Below are 21219 nucleotides of genomic sequence, written 5' to 3'. Positions count from 1 at the left end.
CCCGAGCAAGCCCTCGACAAGAATGCACCACGGGCCCTGCCGCTCCGTCCCCAAGCCCGAACGGCCACGTAAGACTCCCGCACCGGCGGCAGCCCCGAGGGGCCTCCAAGCCGATGCGCGATCCGGCATGGGGGAGGGGCTCGCCCCAAGGAGCGGGAACCCGGCGAGTCCGTCGGTCAGGAGCTGGGCGGCGCTCTGCATCATCGCCGCTGTTTGAGGAGGGACGCGATCCCGGGCGACGCGATCATCGGCCACGGCGAGCGAGACATGCGCGGCAGCCGGATTCGACGGCGGAGCATGGATACAGGGGACATGTGTGCGGCGGCGTGTCTGGGGAGAAGTTTTTTAATGGGTGTGTCTAGGCACATCTAGATATGCTATTGTTATTGCACATCTAAGTGAGTGAATCAAGCATAAAAAGAAAAAGAAAAAAAAAAGAAAATATTCACACGAATCTTAATGTAAGATCAATGACATATGACTTAGATGTGCAATACTTATGGCACATCTAGATGTGCTTTAACAAAACTGTTTTTTAATCTCTAAGGAAGATGAGATCGAAGAAAATACGGGATGGTTATTTTTTACGGGGAAATATTTGGAGCTTTTATTCAACAATCGAAGCCCCTGCAGAATCTGCAAAGAGGCTAGTTACAATGATGCCAGGGGCAGAGTCAAACCAACATTCTGTTACATCCAGTGTGCTTGCATGTCTAGCACATAGGTGAGCAGGGTAGTTGGCTATTCTCAAAATATATTGAATATAGAAAGACTTAAAACTAGAAGAATGCTCCAAAATTTCGGATAGGATGGACGCCACAACAGTCCTATCATCATGACGCGAGTTCCAGAGATTAACGACCTCCAGGCAGTCGGATTCTATCACGACTTTCTCATAACCCATGAGCTTAGCAAATATGACACCGTCCCGGATTGCTAGGGTTTCAGAGATAAGGGAGTCGGTAATCCCCTGATAAGGTTTACACCATGCAGCTCTGAAAGTGGAATGGGATCGAGCAACTCCTCCCACCCCTCCTCTTCGAGCTTCCAATGCAACACTGCCATCAGTGTTTATCTTGACCTCCCCCTCCTCAGGTGGCCTCCATCCATGGCCCGGAAGCAGCCGGGCCTGAGCCTTTGGTAGATCAAGCAAAGCTAAAGTATCTCTGGTCATTTTCATGGACTGTATTGGGTCGAGGCCACCTTTATCATGAGTTATATTATTTCTAGACGTCCAAATAGCCCACATGATCGTCACCAGTTTGGCTCGATCGGACTCAGAGAACTTGGGATCACAAATGATATCCTTTGAGGTGAAGTCGTGAAATCGGCCTGGGACTTCGTCTCGCGGCCTTTTCTTTCCTATATACACGTTTATAAATCTGATTTTAAATCAGCGGTCAATCTTTATTGTTTATCATAAAATCAACGGATATAAATAGATGACGTATGGAGAACTATGAAAGTCTCCATCCTTTAATATTAGGTAAAGATAAAAATAAAGATAAAGATAAGGGAAAACTTTGTTTTTGCCACTTTAGCTTTTGACCACTTTGCTTATGCCACGCTAAAATTTGACATTTCACTTTTACCACTCTTAGTTTTTGACAATACATCACAATTGCCATTCCATGGCAAAAGCAATAATTTTATAGTGGCAATTGTGATACTTGTCAAAATCTAAGAGTGGCAAAAGTGAAATGAAAAGTTATTGCTTTTGCCACAGAATGGCATTTGTGATGTATTGTCAACAACTAAGAGTGGCAAAAGTGATATGTCAAATTCTAGAGTGGCATAACCAAAGTAGGCAAAAGCTAGAATGGCAAAAACAAAGTTTTCCCTAAAGATAAAGATGAGGTAATCTGTAGCATAAAAAGTTCTTTGTTGTGCTAATTAGTTGATGGATGCTTCTGCAGAATATCGAGGTCAACAAACTTGTTAAAGGACGGCCATTGGACAACTTGAAGTTTCTGCAATGGTTTAAAAGATATTGTGATTCTGTGAATGGTGGAATCATGAATGAGTATGTGCCGTGGTTGTGTTAGATGCAAAGAGACTGCAATTTGCCAGTAACTATTGAATTGACAAGATTATTTTCTTGTTTTAGAAAGTACAATCCTGTAGAAAGGAGGTCCAAGGGTTGCAAAGAGCGCAGCCACAAGGGTCACAACAAGTCATCCAAATCACTTCAAGCCAACAGATTATCTAGTGCTAACTCAGCAGATGGAGGTGCCCTGAATTCTAATACTGATCTTGCTACTTGTCACAAATCTTTCTTTTAGTATATGTTTTTGTTTCTTTTTTAGTATGCAAGATCAGTTCCATGCTATTCTTAATGAATTGGTGATGTTCCTTCATAAATGACCGACACAAGGCATTAACTGAAGCTGGTCATCAGTTAACAGTTTATGCTCATTTTTATTTGAAATAGCATAGAGGCTTTGTGTGACTTCGTTAAATACTTAAATGACTAACTCAATGATGCAGCTTCTCCAATCAGAAAAGTTGTTAACGAAGAGCATTACATGGAGCAGATTCAACGGTTATCTGAGAAGGTAAGTAGTGTGTAACTTCAGGTGCTATTTCATTTTTATACTGTGGAAAAACCCGGGTATCTATACTGTAGACTGTTATATGAGTATGTGACTCCAGTTTTATTCTAAAATATATTGTTTTAAAGTTATTATTATTATAGCTGTAAAACCTTAGTCTAGCCTCTGATCATTATTCCGGTGAAACTTGTAGAGTTTGTGGAGAATGATAGAAGCGTCTCAATCTCCATACAGGAGACCCGCATGATATATATTGATAGGCATGGTTGGTACAAGATGCGGCAGCACAGGGCTAACCGAACAGAGGAGATTTACAGGGAGGTTTAGAGAGATAAATAGATAGGAAAAGATAAATGAAACCTCTAACCTCCTAACAATATCTCCTAGTATTTACTTAAACATGAAAATGCCACTTATACATACATCACATGTCTAACACGCCCCCTTAATTTGAACTTCTCAAGTTGAGATTACGTTTAAGCTCTTCGAATGGTCTTGTAGCCAAAGCTTTTGTAGACCCATCTGCAACTTGATCTTTTGAAGGAATGAATCGAATATCCAACTCCTTGCTTGCAACCCTTTCTCTCACAAAGTGATAGTCGATTTCAATGTGTTTTGTCCTTGCATGAAACATAGGGTTAGCAGAAAGATATGTGGCACCGAGATTGTCACACCAAAGACATGGTGTTTGAGCATGTATTCCAAGTTCCTTGAGCATGGCCTTAACCCAGATGATCTCAGTTGTTTCATTGGCTAGTGCTTTATACTCTACCTCAGTACTAGATCGTGACACTGTTGCTTGCTTCTTGGCACACCAAGAAATAAGATTTGGCCCAAAGAAAATTGCAAAGCCACCAGTGGACCGTCTGTCATCCCAGTCAGAGTCGGAAAAAGCACTAACAAGAGTAGAAGATGACTTGCTGAAGGTGAGTCCAACACTCAAGGTATTTTTCACATATAGTAGAATCCGCTTAGCAGCAGTCCAGTGGGCTGAGTTAGGTGCATGTAGAAACTGACATACTTTGTTAACTGCAAAAGAAATGTCAGGCCGTGTAAGTGTTAAGTACTAAAGCGCTCCAACCAAACTTCTGTACTTGGTGCCATCCTCTTGATCCAAGAGTACACTCTTGGCAAGAGATAATCTTTCTGCACTGGAAAGTGAAGTTGGGGATGGTTTACAATCTCGCATCCCAGCCTTGATCAACAGATCAGTCGCATACTTTTCCTGAGAGAGATGAAGACCACCTTCACTGTTCCGCTTCACCTCAATACCAAGGAAGAAGTGAAGATCTCCCAGATCCTTAAGAGCAAAATCTGAGTGCAAATATTACAACAAAGCTGTGACTGCCTTATCAGAGGAACTGGTGACAATAATATCGTCGACATAAATAAGCACAAAAATGGTAGTATGTGACTTCTTGTAAATAAACAGGGATGTATCGGGCTTGGAAGCAATACAACCAAGTGCTTGAAGTTTGGAACTCAGACGTGAATACCATGCTCTAGGGGCTTGCTTGAGACCATAGAGGGACTTATCAAGTTTGCAAATATGAAACGGTTTGTGTTTATCTTCATACCCAGGAGGTTGTTTGCTACCTCTTGAGCATTGCGTTGGTTTTCCCTTAAAGAGGAAAGGGTGATGCAGTAAAGTAGCATAAGTATTTCCCTCAGTTTTTGAGAACCAAGGTATCAATCCAGTAGGAGCTCACGCTCGAGTCCCACGCACCTACACAAACAAATAAAAACCTCGCAACCAACGCGATAAAGGGGTTGTCAATCCCTTCACGGTCACTTAAGAGAGTGAGATCTGATAGATATGATAAGATAATATTTTTGGTATTTTTATGGTAAAGAGAAATAAAGATGTAAAGTAAAATAAATGGCAATAGAAATAACTAAGTATTGGAAGATTAATATGATGGAAGATAGACCCGGGGGCCATAGGTTTCACTAGTGACTTCTCTCAAGAGCATAAGTATTATGATGGGTAAACGAATTACTGTCGAGCAATTGATAGAATTGAGCATAGTTATGAGAATATCTAGGTATGATCATGTATATAGGCATCACGTCCGTGACAAGTAGATCGAAACGATTCTGCATCTACTACTATTACTCCACACATCGACCGCTATCCAGCATGCATCTAGAGTATTAAGTTCATAAGAACAGAGTAATGCTTTAAGTAAGATGACATGATGTAGAGGGATAAAATCATGCAACATGATATAAACCCCATCTTTTTATCCTCGATGGCAACAATACAATACGTGTCGTTTCCCTTTCTGTCACTGGGATCGAGCACCGCAAGATTGAACCCAAAGCTAAGCACTTCTCCCATTGCAAGAAAGATCAATCTAGTAGGCCAAACCAAACTGATAATTCGAAGAGACTTGCGATAAACCAATCATACATAAAAGAATTCAGAGGAGAATCAAATATTGTTCATAGATAAACTTGATCATAAACCCAAAATTCATCGGATCTCGACAAACACACCGCAAAAGAAGATTACATCGAATAGATCTCCAAGAAGATCGAGGAGAACTTTGTATTGAGATCCAAAGAGAGAGAACAAGCCATCTAGCTAATAACTATGGACCCGAAGGTCTGAAGTAAACTATTCACACATCACCGGAGAGGCCATGGAGTTGATGTAGAGGCCCTCCGTGATCAATGCCCCCTCTGGTGGAGCTCCAGAAAAGGCCCCAAGATGGGATCTCTCGGGTATAGAAGGTTGCGGTGGTGGAATTAGGTTTTCGTGGTGCTCCTGGATGTTTGGGGGGTACGTGGATATATATATATAGGAGGATGAAGTACGTCGGTGAGCAACGAGGGGCCCACGAGGGTGGAGGGCGCGCCCAGGGGGGTAGGCGCGCCCCCTGCCTCATGGCTTCCTCGGTTGTTTCTTGACGCACACTCCAAGTCTCCTGGATCACGTTTGTTGAGAAAATCACGTTCCCGAAGGTTTCATTCCGTTTGGACTCCATTTGATATTCCTTTTCGGCGAAACTCTAAAATAGGCAAAAAAAATAGCAATTTGGGCCGGGCCTCCGGTTAGTAGGTTAGTCCTAAAAATGATATAAAAGTGTAAAATAAAGCCCATTAACATCCAAAATAGATAATATAATAGCATGGAGCAATCAAAAATTATAGATATGTTGGAGACGTATCACTGTTTCATGTAAACTTCCTCTTCTAGAACACCATGCAGAAACGCGTTCTGTACGTCTAGCTGATGAAGGCTCCAACCTCTAGACATAGCAATAGACAATACAAGGCGAATGGTGGCAGCTTTAACAACCGGACTAAAGGTGTCCTCATAGTCGAGTCCATACCTCTGCTTAAACCCCTTGGCAACGAGTCTGGCTTTATAGCATCAATGGTGCCATCTGATCGACGTTTGATGCGATACACCCACTTACAATGAATGATGTTGTGACGTGGATGATAAGGAACAAGGTGCCATGTATTATTATTCTGCAAAGCACGAAATTCTTCATCCATAGCATGCTTCCACCGGGGATCAGCAAGAGCATCGGTGACAGTACGAGGTTCACCTGCGGGGTCAGATGAAGCAGCTAAACCATACTTTGTTTTGTAATTAACTGGATGAATAGTGCCTGCCTGCAGACGCGTACGAGGCAGCGGCGGAGGTGCCGCAGACAATCCGGGCGAAGATAGAGACAGCGACGGACGAGATCCTGGCGATCCCGAGGCTGCAGATCCGCTTGGTAGAGCGTGATCTTCTGTGGCAGCTGTTGTGGACGGGTCATCGGGGGCTGCCGCAGAAGATCCGGTCGGATCAATCACGGGACTAGCACCGCGCCCACCCTAGGCTGCCACAGGGGCCCTCCTGGAATAGACCTGCGGGTCCGGCACGTACCGCCTGGTCGGGCTGCCCGCTGCAGCTGATTGGCGCGCCTCGTCTGGTGCGTGCCGCCTGGTCGGGCTGCCCGCTGCAGCTGATTGGCGCGCCTCGTCTGGTGCGTGCCGCCTGGTCGGGCTGCCCCTGCAGCCGATTGGTGCGCCGCGCGTGGGGAGGCTGGTTCGGTGGGGAGGCGCAACATGGCAGGGTGGGACTGGCTCGGCGGCCTGCCCGAGCCCAGCAGCGATCCTAGGAAAGATCCGGTCGGGGCTGACGCAGTAAGGGGCACCGATCCCGATGTGGATTCCCCTGGATTGCTTGTTTCTTCTTCTGTTGCTGCTGAAACAGTGTTTTCTGCGTCGTTTTCTGCTGAAATACAAAACTCAGGTGCAATAGGTGATGGATTAGTCAAAATTGGGTCAGTACAATTATCATCACCCTCACACGGAACACCGGAGAGATGAGTAGGAAGGAGAAGAATTTCCTGTTGGAGAAGGGCGCCGGCGTTTGGATGGAGTTTTGCAAAGGGGAATTGAGTTTCATCGAACACAACATCACGTGAGAAATACACATGTCCGGTGGAAACATCTAAGCACTTGACCCCCTTATGCTGAGCACTATACCCAAGAAAAACACATTGCTTAGACCGGAAACTAAGCTTACGAGTGTTGTATGGACGAAGGTTTGGCCAACATGCACACCCAAAAACACGAAGTGTGGTGTAATCTGGTGTGACATGAAAGAGACGTTCAATGGGTGTTTCATTAGAAATAGTGTGACTGGGCCACATGTTAATGAGATGCACAACAGTGAGAAAGGCCTCGTCCCAAAATTTTAGTGGCATTGAAGCAGAAGCTAAGATAGCAAGACCTACTTCAACGATGTGCCGATGCTTGCGTTCAGCAGAGCCATTCTATTGGTGCGCATGTGGGCAAGAGACGTGATGCGAGATACCTATCTTCTGAAAAAAAGAGTTCAGTTTCTCATACTCACACCCCAGTCCGACTGTACAGAAATAATTTTGCTGTCAAGTTTTCGTTCAATGAGAGCTTGAAAATTGTGGAAAACTTGGAACACATCAGCACATTTCTAAAGGAGACATATCCATGTATACTTGTTGTAATAATCAATAAAGCTCACATAGTAAGAATGTCTACCAACAGAGGTGGGGGCAGGACCCCACACATCAGAAAAATAAGCTGCAAAGGCTTAGTGGAAACACTAGTGGACACAGGGTATGGCAATTGATGAATTTTTGCTCGTTGACATGAATCACAAATGGTTTCTAAGTTTCTCTCACCAACAACTGGGAGTTTATTTCTACTAAGAATCTGAGAAAATGAAGGATGACCTAAGCGATTGTGCCATCTTTCAGCAGAAAGCTTGATGGCACCATACACTTGTTTATTGTACTGGCAATACTTGGGAAGCAAAGCATAGAGGCCTAAAGGAAATATGCCCTAGAGGCAATAATAAAGTTATTATTTATTTCCTTATATCATGATAAATGTTTATTATTCATGCTAGAATTGTATTAAACGGAAACATAATACATGTGTGAATACATAGACAAACAGTATGTCACTAGTATGCTTCTACTTGACTAGCTCGTTGATCAAAGATGGTTATGTTTCCTAACCATAGACATGAGTTTTCATTGGATTAACAGGGTCACATCATTAGGAGAATGATGTGATTGACTTGACCCATTTCGTTAGCTTAGCACTTGATCGTTTATTATGTTGCTATTGCTTTCTTCATGACTTATACATGTTCCTATGACTATGAGATTATGCAACTCCCATTTACCGGAGGAACACTTTGTGTGCTACCAAACGTCACAACATAACTGGGTGATTATAAAGGTGCTCTACAGGTGTCTCCGAAGGTACTTGTTGGGTTGGCGTATTTCGAGATTGGGATTTGTCACTCCGATTGTCGGAGAGGTATCTCTGGGCCCTCTCGGTAATGCACATCACTTAAGCCTTGCAAGCATTGCAACTAATGAGTTAGTTGCGGGATGATGTATTACGGAACGAGTAAAGAGACTTGCCGGTAACGAGATTGAACTAGGTATTGAGATACCAACGATCGAATCTCGGGCAAGTAACATACCAATGACAAAGGGAACAATGTATGTTGTTATGCGGTCTGACCGATAAAGATCTTCATAGAATATGTGGGAGCCAATATGAACATCCAGGTTCCGCTATTGGTTATTGACCGGATACGTGTCTCAGTCATGTCTACATAGTTCTCGAACCGTAGGGTCCGCACGATTAACGTTTCGATGACAGTTATATTATGAGTTTATATGTTTTGATGTACTGAAGGTTGTTCAGAGTCCCGGATGTGATCACGGACATGACGAGGAGCCTCTAAAATGGTCGAGACATGAAGATTGATATATTGGAAGCCTATGTTTCGATATCGGAAGTGTTCCGGGTGAAATCAGGATTTTACCGGAGTACCGAGAGGTTACCGGAACCCCCCGGGGACTTAATGGGCCTTAGTGGGCCTTGGTGGAAAGAGAGGAGAGGCGGCCAGGGCATGGGCCGCGCCCCTCCCCCCTAGTCCGAATAGGACAAGGAGAAGGGGGCGGCGCCCCCCTTCCTTCTCCTCCTCCACCTCTTTCCCCTCTCTCTCCTAGTCCAACAAGGAAAAGGGGGGAGTCCTACTCCCGGTAGGAGTAGGACTCCTCCTGGCGCGCCCCTCTCTAGGCCGGCCGCACCCCCCTTGCTCCTTTATATACAGGGGCAGGGGGCACCCCATAGACACAACAATTGATCGTTTGATCTTTTAGCCGTGTGCGGTGCCCCCCTCCACCATAGTCCACCTTGATAATACTGTAGCGGTGCTTAGGCGAAGCCCTGCGTCGGTAGAACATCATCATCGTCACCACGCCATCATACTGACCAAACTCTCCCGCAACCCTCGGCTGGATCGGAGTTCGAGGGACGTCATCGGGCTGAACGTGTGCTGAACTCGGAGGTGTCGTACGTTCGGTACTTGATCGGTCGGATCGTGAAGACGTACGACTACATCAACGGCGTTGTGCTAACGCTTCCGCTTTCGGTCTACGAGTGTACATGGACAACACTCTCCCCTCTCGTTGCTATGCATCACCATGATCTTGCGTGTGCATAGGAAATTTTTTGAAATTACTACGTTCCCCAACAGTGGTATCAGAGCCAGGTTTTATGCGTTGATGTAATATGCACGAGTAGAACACAAGTGAGTTGTGGGCGGTATAAGTCATACTGCTTACCAGCATGTCACACTTTGGTTTGGCGGTATTGTTGGATGAAGCAGCCTGGACCGACATTACGCGTACGCTTATGCGAGACTGGTTCTACCGACGTGCTTTGCACACAGGTGGCTGGCGGGCGTCAGTTTCTCCAACTTTAGTTGAACCGAGTGTGGCTACGCCCGGTCCTTGCAAAGGTTAAAACAGTACCAACTTGACAAACTATCGTTGTGGTTTTGATGCGTAGGTAAGAACGGTTCTTGCTAAGCCCGTAGCAGCCACGTAAAATTTGCAACAACAAAGTAGAGGATGTCTAACTTGTTTTTGCAGGGCATATTGTGATGTGATATGGTCAAGATGTGATGAGATATAAGTTGTTGTATAAGATGATCATGTTTTTTTGAAGTTATCGGCAACTGGCAGAAGCCTTATGGTTATCTCTTTATTGCATAAGATGCAAGCGCCAAATAATTGCTTTACTTTATCGCTATGCGATAGCAATAGTTGCAAGAGCTATAGTTGGTGAGACGACCATGTGACGACACATTGATATAGATCAAGATGATGGAGATCATGGTGTCATGCCGGTGACGATGGAAATCATGACGATGCTTTGGAGATGGAGATCAAAGGCACAAGATGATGATGGCCATATCATGTCACATATTTTGATTGCATGTGATGTTTATCTTTTATACATCTTATTTTTCTTAGTTCAGCGGTAGCTTTATAAGATGATCTCTCACTAATTATCAAGGTACAAGTGTTCTCCCTGAGTATGCACCGTTGCGAAGGTTCTCCGTGCTGAGACACCACGTGATGATCGGGTGTGATAGGCTCTACGTTCAAATACAACGGGTGCAAAACAGTTGCACACGCAGAATACTCAGGTTAAACTTGACGAGCCTAGCATATAACAGATATGGCCTCGGAACACTGAGACCAAAAGGTTGAGCGTGAATCATATAGTAGATATGATCAACATAGTGATGTTCACCATTGAAACTACTCCATCTCACGTGATGATCGGACATGGTTTAGTTGATATGGATCACGTGATCACTTAGAGATTTAGAGGGATGTCTATCTAAGTGGGAGTTCTTAAGTAATATTATTAATTGAACTTAAGTTTATCATGAACTTAGTCCTGGTAGTATTAGCATATCTATGTTGTAGATCAATAGCTCGCGTTTAGCTCCCCTGTTTTATTTTTGATATGTTCCTAGAGAAAACTAAGTTGAAAGATGTTAGTAGCAATGATGTGGATTGGATCCGTGATATGAGGTTTATCCTCATTGCTGCACAGAAGAATTATGTCCTTGATGCACCACTAGGTGACAAACCTATTGCAGGAGCAGATGCAGATGTTATGAATGTTTGGCTAGCTCAATATGATGACCACTTGATAGTTTAGTGCACCATGCTTAAACGGCTTAGAATCGGGACTTCAAAGACGTTTTGAACGTCATGGACCATATGAGATGTTCCAGGAGTTGAAGTTAATATTTCAAGCAAATACCCGAGTTGAGAGATATGAAGTCTCCAACAAGTTCTATAGCTAAAAGATGGAGGAGAATAGCTCAAGCAGTGAGCATGTGCTCAGATTGTCTGGGTACTACAATCGCTTGAATCAAATGGGAGTTAATCTTCCAGATAAAATAGTGATTAACAGAATTCTCTAGTCACCATCACCAAGTTAGTAGAAATTCGTGATGAACTATAATATGCAAGGGATAAGGGAAACGATTCCCAAGCTCTTTGTGATGCTGAAATCGACGAAGGTAGAAATCAAGAAAAGCATCAAGTGTTGATGGTAAAGAAAACCACTAGTTTCAAGTAAAGGGACAAAGGGAAGAAAGGGGAACTTCAAGAAGAACGGCAAGAAAGTTGTTGCTCAAGTGAAAAACCCAAGTCTAGACCTAAGCCTGAAACTGAGTGCTTCTACTGCAAAGGGACTGGTCATTGGAAGCGGAACTACCCCAAGTAATTGGCGGATAAGAAGGATGACAAAGTGAACATTGGTATATTTGATATACATGTTATTGATGTGTACTTTACTAGTGTTTATAGCAACCCCTCAGTATTTGATACTAGTTCAGTTGCTAAGAATAGTAACTCGAAACAGGAGTTGCAGAATGAACAGAGACTAGTTAAGGGTGAAGTGACGATGCGTATTGGAAATGGTTCCAAGATTGATATGATCATCATCACACACTCCCTATACTTTCAGGATTAGTGTTAAACCTAAAATAAATATTATTTAGTGTTTGCGTTGAGCATGAATATGATTGGATCATGTTTATTGCAATACGGTTATTCATGTAAGTTAGAGAATAATTGTTGTTCTGTTTACATGAATAAAACCTTTTATGGTCATACACCCAATGAAAATGGTTTGTTGGATCTCGATCGTGGTGATACACATTTTCATAATATTGAAGCCAAAAGATGCAAAGTTAATAATGATAGTGCAACTTATTTGTGGCACTACCGTTTAGGTCATATTGGTGTAAAGCGCATGAAGAAAATCCATGCTGATGGGCCTTTGGAATCACTTGATTATGAATCAGTTGATGCTTGTAAACCATGCCTCATGGGCAAGATGACTAAGACTCCGTTCTCCGAAACAATGGAGCAAGCAACAGATTTGTTGGAAATCATACATACTGATGTATGTGGTCCGATGAATATTGAGGCTCGCGGCAGGTATCATTATTTTCTGATCTTCACAGATGATTTGAGCAAGATATGAGTATATCTACTTGATGAAACACAAGTCTGAAACATTTGAAAAGTTCAAAGAATTTCAGAGTGAAGTGGAGAATCATCGTAACAAAAATAAAAGTTTCTACGATATGATCGCAGAAGTAAAATATTTGAGTTATGAGTTTGGCCTTCAGTTAAAGCAATGTGAAATAGTTTCACTACTCACGCCACCTAGAACACCATAGTGTAATGGTGTGTCCGAACGTCGTAACCGTACTTTATTAGATATGGTGCGATCTATGATGTCTCTTACCGATTTACCACTATCGTTTTGGGGTTATGCATTAGAGACAACTACATTCACATTAAATAGGGCACCACTAAATCCGCTGAGACGACACCGTATGAACTATGATTTGGCAAGAAACCTAAGATGTCGTTTCTTAAAGTTTGAGGTTGCAATGCTTATGTGAAAAAGTTTCAACCTGATAAGCTCAAACCCAAACCGGAGAAGTGCCTCATCATAGGATACCCAAAAGAAAATGTTGGGTACACCTTCTATCATAGTTCCGAAGGCAAGATATTCATTGCTGAGAATGGATCCTTTCTAGAGAAGGAGTTTCTCTCGAAAGAAGTGAGTGGGAGGAAAGTAGAACTTGATGAGGTAACTGTACCTGCTCCCTTATTGGAAAGTAGTTCATCACAGAAATCTGTTCCTGTGACTACTACACCAATTAGTGAGGAAGCTAATGATGATTATCATGTAACTTCAGATCAAGTTACTACCGAAACCTCGTAGGTAAACCAGAGTGAGATCCGCACCAGAGTGGTATGGTAATCCTGTTCTGGAGGTCATGTTAATTGACCATGACGAACCTACGAAATATGAGGAAGTGATGATGAGCCCAGATTCCGCGAAATGGCTTGAGGCCATGAAATCTGAGATGAGATCCATGTATAAGAACAAAGTATGGACTTTGATTGACTTGCCCAAAGATCGGCGGGCCATTGAGATTAAATGGATCTTCAAGAGGAATACGGCCGCTGATTATAGTGTTACTATCTACAAAGCTAGAATTGTCGCAAAAAGGTTTTCGACAAGTTCAAGGTGTTGACTACGATGAGAGTTTCTCACTCGTATCTATGCTTAAGTCTGTCTGAATCATGTTAGCAATTGCCGCATTTTATGAAATCTGGCAAATGGATAAACAAAACTGCATTCCTTAATGGATTTAAGAAGAGTTGTATATGATGCAACCAGAAGGTTTTGTCAATCCTAAAGGTACTAACAAAATATGCAAGCTCCAGCGATCCATCTATGGACTGGTGCAAGCATCTCGGAGTTGGAATATACGCTTTGATAAGTTGATCAAAGCATATAGTTTTATACAGACTTGCGGTGAAGCCTGTATTTACATGAAAGTGAGTGGGAGCACTACATCATTTCTGATAAGTATATGTGAATGACATATTGTTGATCGGAGATAATGTAGAATTATTCTGCAAAGCATAAAGAAATGTTTGAAAGGAGTTTTTCAAAGAAAGACCTCAGTGAAGCTGCTTACATATTGAGCATCAAGATCTATAGAGATAGATCAAGATGCTTGATAAGTTTTTCAATGAGTACATACCTTGATAAGATTTTGAAGTAGTTCAAAATGGAACAGTCAAAGAAATAGTTCTTGCCTGTGTTACAAGGTGTGAAACTGAGTAAGACTCAAAGCCTGACCACGACAGAAGATAGAAAGAGAATGAAAGTCATTCCCTATGCCTTGGCCATAGGTTTTATAAAATATGGCATGCTGTGTACCAGATCTATTGTATACCCTACACTGATTTTGGCAAGGGAGTACAATAGTGATTTAGGAGTAGATCACTGGACAGCTGTCAAAATTATCCTTAGTGGAATAAGGATATGTTTCTCGATTATGGAGGTGACAAAAAGGTTCGTCGTAAAGGGTTATGTCGATGCAAATTTTGACACTGATCCAGATGACTCTAAATCTCAATCTGGATACATATTGAAAGTGGGAGCAATTAGCTAGAGTAGCTCCGTGCAGAGCATTGTTGACATAGAAATTTGCAAATACTTACGGATCTGAATGTGGCAGACCCGTTGACTAAACTTCTCTCACAAGCAAAACATGATCACACCTCAGTACTCTTTGGGTGTTAATCACATAGCGATGTGAACTAGATTATTGTCTCTAGTAAACCCTTTGGGTGTTGGTCACATGTCGATGTGAACTATGGGTGTCAATCACATGGTGATGTGAACTATTGGTGTTAAATCACATGGCGATGTGAACTAGATTATTGACTCTAGTGCAAGTGGGAGACTGAAGGAAATATGCCCTAGAGGCAATAATAAAGTTATTATTTATTTCCTTATATCATGATAAATGTTTATTATTCATGCTAGAATTGTATTAACCAGAAACATAATACATGTGTGAATACATAGAAAACAGTATGTCACTAGTATGTCGCTACTTGACTAGCTCGTTGATCAAAGATGGTTATGTTTCCTAACCATAGACATGAGTTGTCATTTGATTAACGGGGTCACATCATTAGGAGAATGATGTTATTGACTTGACCCATTTCGTTAGCTTAGCACTTGATCGTTTAGTATGTTGCTATTGCTTTCTTCATGACTTATACATGTTCCTATGACTATGAGATTATGCAACTCCCGTTTACCGGAGGAACACTTTGTGTGCTACCAAACGTCACAACGAAACTGGGTGATTATAAAGGTGCTCTACAGGTGTTTCCGAAGGTACTTGTTGGGTTGGCGTATTTCGAGATTAGGATTTGTCACTCCGATTGTCGGAGCATCACTTAAGCCTTGCAAGCATTGCAACTAATGAGTTAGTTGCGGGATGATGTATTACGGAACGAGTAAAGAGACTTGCCGGTAACGAGATTGAACTAGGTATTAAGATACCGACGATCGAATCTCGGGAAAGTAACATACCGATGATAAAGGGAACAACGTATGTTGTTATGCGGTCTGACCGATAAAGATCTTCGTAGAATATGTGGGAGCCAATATGAACATTCAGGTTCCGCTAATGGTTATTGACCGGAGACGTGTCTCGGTCATGTCTACATAGTTCTCGAACCCGTAGGGTCCGCACGCTTAACGTTTTGATGACAGTTATTTTATGAGTTTATATGTTTTGATGTACCGAAGGTTGTTCGGAGTCCCAGATGTGATCACGGACATGATGAGGAGTCTGAAAATGGTCAAGACATGAAGATTGATATATTGGAAGCCTATGTTTCGATATCGGAAGTGTTCCGGGTGAAATCGGGATTTTACCGGAGTACCGGGAGGTTACCGGAACCCCCCGGGGCCTTAGTGGGCCTTGGTGGAAAGAGAGGAGAGGCGGCCAGGGCATGGGCCGCGCCCCTCCCCCCTAGTCCGAATAGGACAAGGAGAAGGGGGCGGCGCCCCCCCTTCCTTCTTCTCCTCCACCTCTTTCCCCTCTCTCTCCTAGTCCAACAAGGAAAGGGGGGAGTCCTACTCCCGGTAGGAGTAGGTCTCCTCCTGGCGCGCCCCTCTCTAGGCCGGCCTCACCCCCTTGCTCCTTTATATACAGGGGCAGGGGGCACCCCATAGACACAACAATTCATCGTTTGATCTTTTAGCCGTGTGCGGTGCCCCCCTCCACCATAGTCCACCTCGATAATACTGTAGCGGTGCTTAGGCGAAGCCCTGCGTCGGTAGAACATCATCATCGTCACCACGCCATCGTGCTGATGAAACTCTCCCTCAACACTCGGCTGGATCGGAGTTTGAGGGACGTCATCGGGCTGAACGTGTGCTGAACTCGGAGGTGCCGTACGTTCGGTACTTGATCGGTCGGATCGTGAAGACGTACGAATACATCAACCGCGTTGTGCTAACGCTTCCACTTTCGGTCTACGAGGGTACGTGGACAACACTCTCCTCTCTCTTTGCTATGCATCACCATGATCTTGCGTGTGCGTAGGAATTTTTTTGAAATTACTACGTTCCCCAACAAGGCCTTCAACACAGACACCCCTATGGAGAATTTTCTTCGTGACCTGATCCTTGATCAAAAAGAAGAATGGGTGAAATTCTAGAAACACATTATTGTCAAGAGCAATACGATGAACAGATAGCAAACTCTTGGAAGCATTAGGAGCATATAGGATGTCATTGATTTCAAGATTTTTGTGTGGGGCTTTGATAAAAGATTGACCAACATGAGTTATCTCCATACCTGCACCGTTTGCTGCAGTGTAGACTTGATCATGGCCACGATATTTCTCATGCATAGTCAGCCTGTCCAGCTCGCCTGTGATGTGGTTGGTGGCACCTGCGTCCATGTACCAGTTGGTATCAACGCCATAAGACACGTCAGCTGCAGCTACAACTTTCTTTTTTGGGAGTTTTTGTCATCGGTGTAGCGCCAATCACAGTCTTTTGCAATATGGTTTGTTTTTTTTGCATATTTGACATTTGTTTCCGTACCCTTCATACCCTTGAAAGGGGCGCCGATTGTTGTTGTTGTTGCGCCGGTTGTAGCCGCCACCACCAGAGGGGTTCTAGTTCTGATGAAAGTGACCACCGCCACCACCAGAGCCCCCCTGATGACCCCCACTGTTCTGGTGGAAGCCATAGCCGCCACCAGAATTAGGGTTAGGGTAGCCGCCGCCCGCCCGCCATGTGGTAGCCACCAGAAGCGCCGCTGTCGGATCCACCAGCAACAACGTTGTAGCCGCCGCCGCAAGAACCACCACCCCCGCCTTTGCGGTAGCCGCCGTTTCCACCACCAGAACGGCCCCGCGAGGCGATGTTGGCAGAGGACTTGAAACATGTCCATGCGCTGACCGAAGTTTGCCACGAGGGAGAAGAGGCCATCGATGGTGATGGGCTCGGTGCGGAGGTCGAGAGCAGAGATGATGGGTTGATAGTCCATGTCAAGCCCGGCGATGATGAAAGAGATGAGTTCCCCGTCTCCAAGGGGTTTGCCCGCCGCGGTGAGCTCGTCGGAGAGGGAGCGCATCTAGCCAAAGTAGGCAGAGGCGGACATGGAGCCCTTCTGATCGTTGGTGAGTGCAGAGCGAAGGTTGTTGGCGCGAGACAGCGAAACGGCGGAGAACATGGTGGCCAAGGCAGTCCAGATGGCTTGAGAGGACTCAAGCGAGGCGACTTGGATGAGGACTTCCTTGGACAGATTGCGCAAGAGATACGCCACGATCTGTTGATCCTGGACTAGCCAGGGGGTATGGGCAGGGTTGGGGATGACCTGATCTTTGCCATCTTTGTCTTTGGTGGTTTGGAGTTTGGGAGGCTCGACGATGGTACCATCAATGTAGCCATAGAGGCCAGCGCCCAGTATTTGGGATCGAGTTTGAGCTTTCCAGAGAACGTAGTTCGTCCGGGTAAGCGGTTCAGAGGTGTTGTAATTGAGGATGGAGGAGACTACGGTGCTGGAGGAAGACATGGTGGAGGGGATGGGTGGCGGCGAGAGGAGAAGCTTGGGTTGGGGACCAAGGAGATGGGTAGGTCTCGAGAGGTAGGAGGCACGAGCTAGATGCAATCGGAAGAGCCTGCTCTGTATACCATGTGGAGAATTATAGAAGCGTCTCAATCTCCATACAGGAGACCCGCATGATATATATTGATAGGCGTGGTTGGTACAAGATGCGGCAGCACAGGGCTAACCGAACAGAGGAGATTTACAGGGAGGTTTAGAGAGATAGGAAAAGATAAATGAAACCTCTAACCTCCTAACAATATCTCCTAGTATTTACTTAAACATGACAATGCCACTTATACATACATGCATGTCTAACAGAGTTCACCTTTGGCAGCTATAAATCTGGGCAAGCCTTATTCTTGTGTATGATAAATTCATCTAGTTGGTGATGTTAATATCTCTACTGGATTGCAGATTGCAGATCTGAAGGTTTCTGTGGACAACACTGAGAAAGAAAGAGACTTCTACTTCTCAAAGTTGCGTGACATCGAGATATTATGTCAAAGACCTGAGTTGGAGCATCTACCGGTAAAACAAATATCTTTTGGAAATCTTAGAGTCTGCATTTTTTATTTTTACTGTCCTCATCTGCATTCAAGGGCCTTAGTGTCTGAATTTCAGTTAGTTTGACAAAGAAGCTTCTCAGGGACCCCCAAGTCAATGTGGGGTTGTTAATTCCTAATGAATGCCACATAATTAAGGTTAGCTAAAGCGGGGAGAGTCCCTCCTTTAACTGTCCGTTAGTAAGATAGAAATGAGCTTCCCTGCAAATCAAATGCAGGTGGGCGAGCTTACACCCGTAAGCTCTAGCCAACCCAGCTAGGGGTTATCACATTGCCACATAACAGTATCTCCTCATCAAAAGCAACACATGCCCTTGTATTGCACCATTCATTGGCACTTCAATCCAAAGATTGTCCTCTACTATGCTGATCTTTAGAGTATTTCTCACAACTTAAGCAACAAACTAATAATTTGGACAACAGTTAGATGTTATCGTGTGATTCATGTCTGTATGTGGATAAACTATTAGCTGATTTGTTTTTCACATCTGATATCGAAACTGAACTTTTGGGCATGAACTACTTGGTAGTTCACCTGAGTTGTAGTGACTTTTTTTATTGATACTTCTCTAAATTGGTTATGGAAATTCATGCTTTTTTTCATTTTGGTTTTACTATTAACATGGACATTTTTCTTGACAGGTGACTAAAGGGATAAGGAAGATACTTTATGCGGCTGATGCAAAGGATTCATCATTACCCGAGGTTAATGAAATAATCACCAGGTCACCAGGCATGTTCTCGATGAAGCGGAGTGACAAGTGCCACGGGAAGTGCCAAAACCTTTGGTGGAGAATTTTGTGGTTCTCCTACTATCAATCTGAGTAGCTCGTAATGTGTAAATTAGTAGAAAATGATACTTGGCATGGGGAACTGCTCATGGCCAGTCGCCTGCAACTGTCTTCTGTTGTGGCACGGCTTATCGAAAGACAATTTTTCCTAAGATGTAAGAACACGTGGCTAGTTATGATGCATGTTCATGGATAACTTCTCATCCTGTCCCCAATCCCCAGAGATTTGGTACTACATTGATTTTTGACATCTCTTTACTTCTTTTCCTGCATTTCGTGCTACCGAGAATCACCAATGCTTTATGGGCGTCAGTGCGCCATAGTTTTCTGATTTTTTTATGTGAAGAAATGCACTGTACTACTTAAATTCTTTTTTGATAGCTTCTCATCCTATCCCCCAAACCCAGAGATTTGCTACCATGTTGAATTTTGATGGCTCTTTCGTTCTTTTGCTGCTTTGTGTGCTAGTAATTCCTTTTCTACTTTGATGGCAACTTGATAGTAAGGGTTAGTATTCAACTGGCTCTCTGTATAGGATTATTATTTTTAGAGTGGTCCAACCTGTTTATATTCATGTTGTATACATACTGTGCGTTCCCCCAGGATACACATTTTCCTCTAGCTTTTAACTAATAACGAACTTATGGCTAAAGACCACTTGAAAAAGAGAAACACGACTAAACAGAAGATTGCCTATTTTGTTCCGAGCAAGAGTCTATCCAGTATTTTTCTTTGGCTATGTTGTAGCTACTGTCAGTCAATGCCTGTTATTTCAAAGTTACTATAGGCAAATTCTTATGAATCTTATTTCAAAAAAAAAAATCTTAGAAATCTGGATTGCTAGTAACCAGCTAGATTAATGATTGCACTAGATTGCCTATCTTGCTAGGTTCAGGATTGCTAGTACTCCATCTCTTTCAAAATATAGTGCGCCTGCGCTTTCCGAGGTCCAACTTTAACCATAAATTTAACCAACGAGACCAACTGCGGCGGGAGAAAAAAATTATATAATTGAAAACTTCTTTCGAATACGAATTCACTGATATAATTTTTGCTCCCGCCGCAATCGGTCTTGGTAGTTAAATTTACGGTCAAAGTTGAAGCACTACATTGTAGAATGGAGGGAGTAAGAAACATCTACTAGTTAGTGTAGCAATGATGTGGAGTGTCCGGAAATACATAAATGGCATGATTTGTTACAACATCCTGTCGATGGACATCAAACAAGCTGGTGGGAAATTCTAAAGGCTATAACAAAAAATTGGGCTATTTTCTGCCCTGTGCAAACCAGACTCTCAGGGGTTGCTGAGCTTGGATTCAGTTAATCAGCTGAAGTTGGTGCCCTCTACTCCTGCCAATACCCAAGCATCTCTGATGGTATCCTGAAGACGCTCAAGGTACTGGTGGTGAGGAACCACCCTCCCCACCCAGAAGCGGTAAACCTGGCGAGAAGCACTTGTTCCTGAGCCCGACGCCTGTTCTGTCGTCTGCAGACAGGTTGCTGGTGGCCGGCAACAGATTCAACACCGGCAAAGAAGGTCAAGACGTCGACGCTGGCCGCAACGCGTGTGGCTAAGCTGCGACTCCCCTACGGTGGTGGTTGTTCTGGATTGCTAACAAGAAACATCTAGTGCTTAACCTGGTTAGTGCAGCTGTGTTGTGGTGTATCTGGAAATATAGGAATGGCATGATTTATTACAACATCTTGTGGATGGGCATCAAAAAGGTTTGGCGGGAAATTATAAGAGCATCTCCAGCTGCCTTCCCAAGAAGCCCCCCCCCCCCCCCCCCCCCCCCCCCAAGCCACTTTTTGGGTGCCGGCGGGCAAAAAACGGCCCACTCGGGCACCCAGAGATCGGGTGGCTGTTTTTTTCGTTTTATTTTCCTGAACGTGAAAAGGACAGGTATTTATCTTATTTAGCCGGCCACTGGATCGCACTAGTGAGCAGCCGGCCGCCCACTAGACGCGTCCA

At 43.9% G+C, this 21219-nt stretch overlaps 1 protein-coding gene across 1 annotated transcript; it reads left to right on the top strand.

Moving 5' to 3' along the window:
* The first annotated feature begins 127 nt into the window (after positions 1-127).
* LOC125538194 (microtubule-associated protein RP/EB family member 1B-like) lies at positions 128-19283 on the top strand. The gene is made up of 6 exons (XM_048701474.1): positions 128-211; positions 1917-2023; positions 2108-2229; positions 2488-2555; positions 18307-18420; positions 19098-19283. The coding sequence occupies exons 1-6, from the start codon at positions 128-130 to the stop codon at positions 19281-19283; spliced, it is 681 nt and encodes a 226-aa protein (XP_048557431.1).
* The last annotated feature ends 1936 nt before the right edge of the window (positions 19284-21219 follow it).

This window comes from Triticum urartu, chromosome 2 (assembly GCF_003073215.2).
Source record: "Triticum urartu cultivar G1812 chromosome 2, Tu2.1, whole genome shotgun sequence".
Taxonomy (NCBI): domain Eukaryota; kingdom Viridiplantae; phylum Streptophyta; class Magnoliopsida; order Poales; family Poaceae; genus Triticum; species Triticum urartu.
This window is presented reverse-complemented; position numbering and strand designations above follow the sequence as displayed.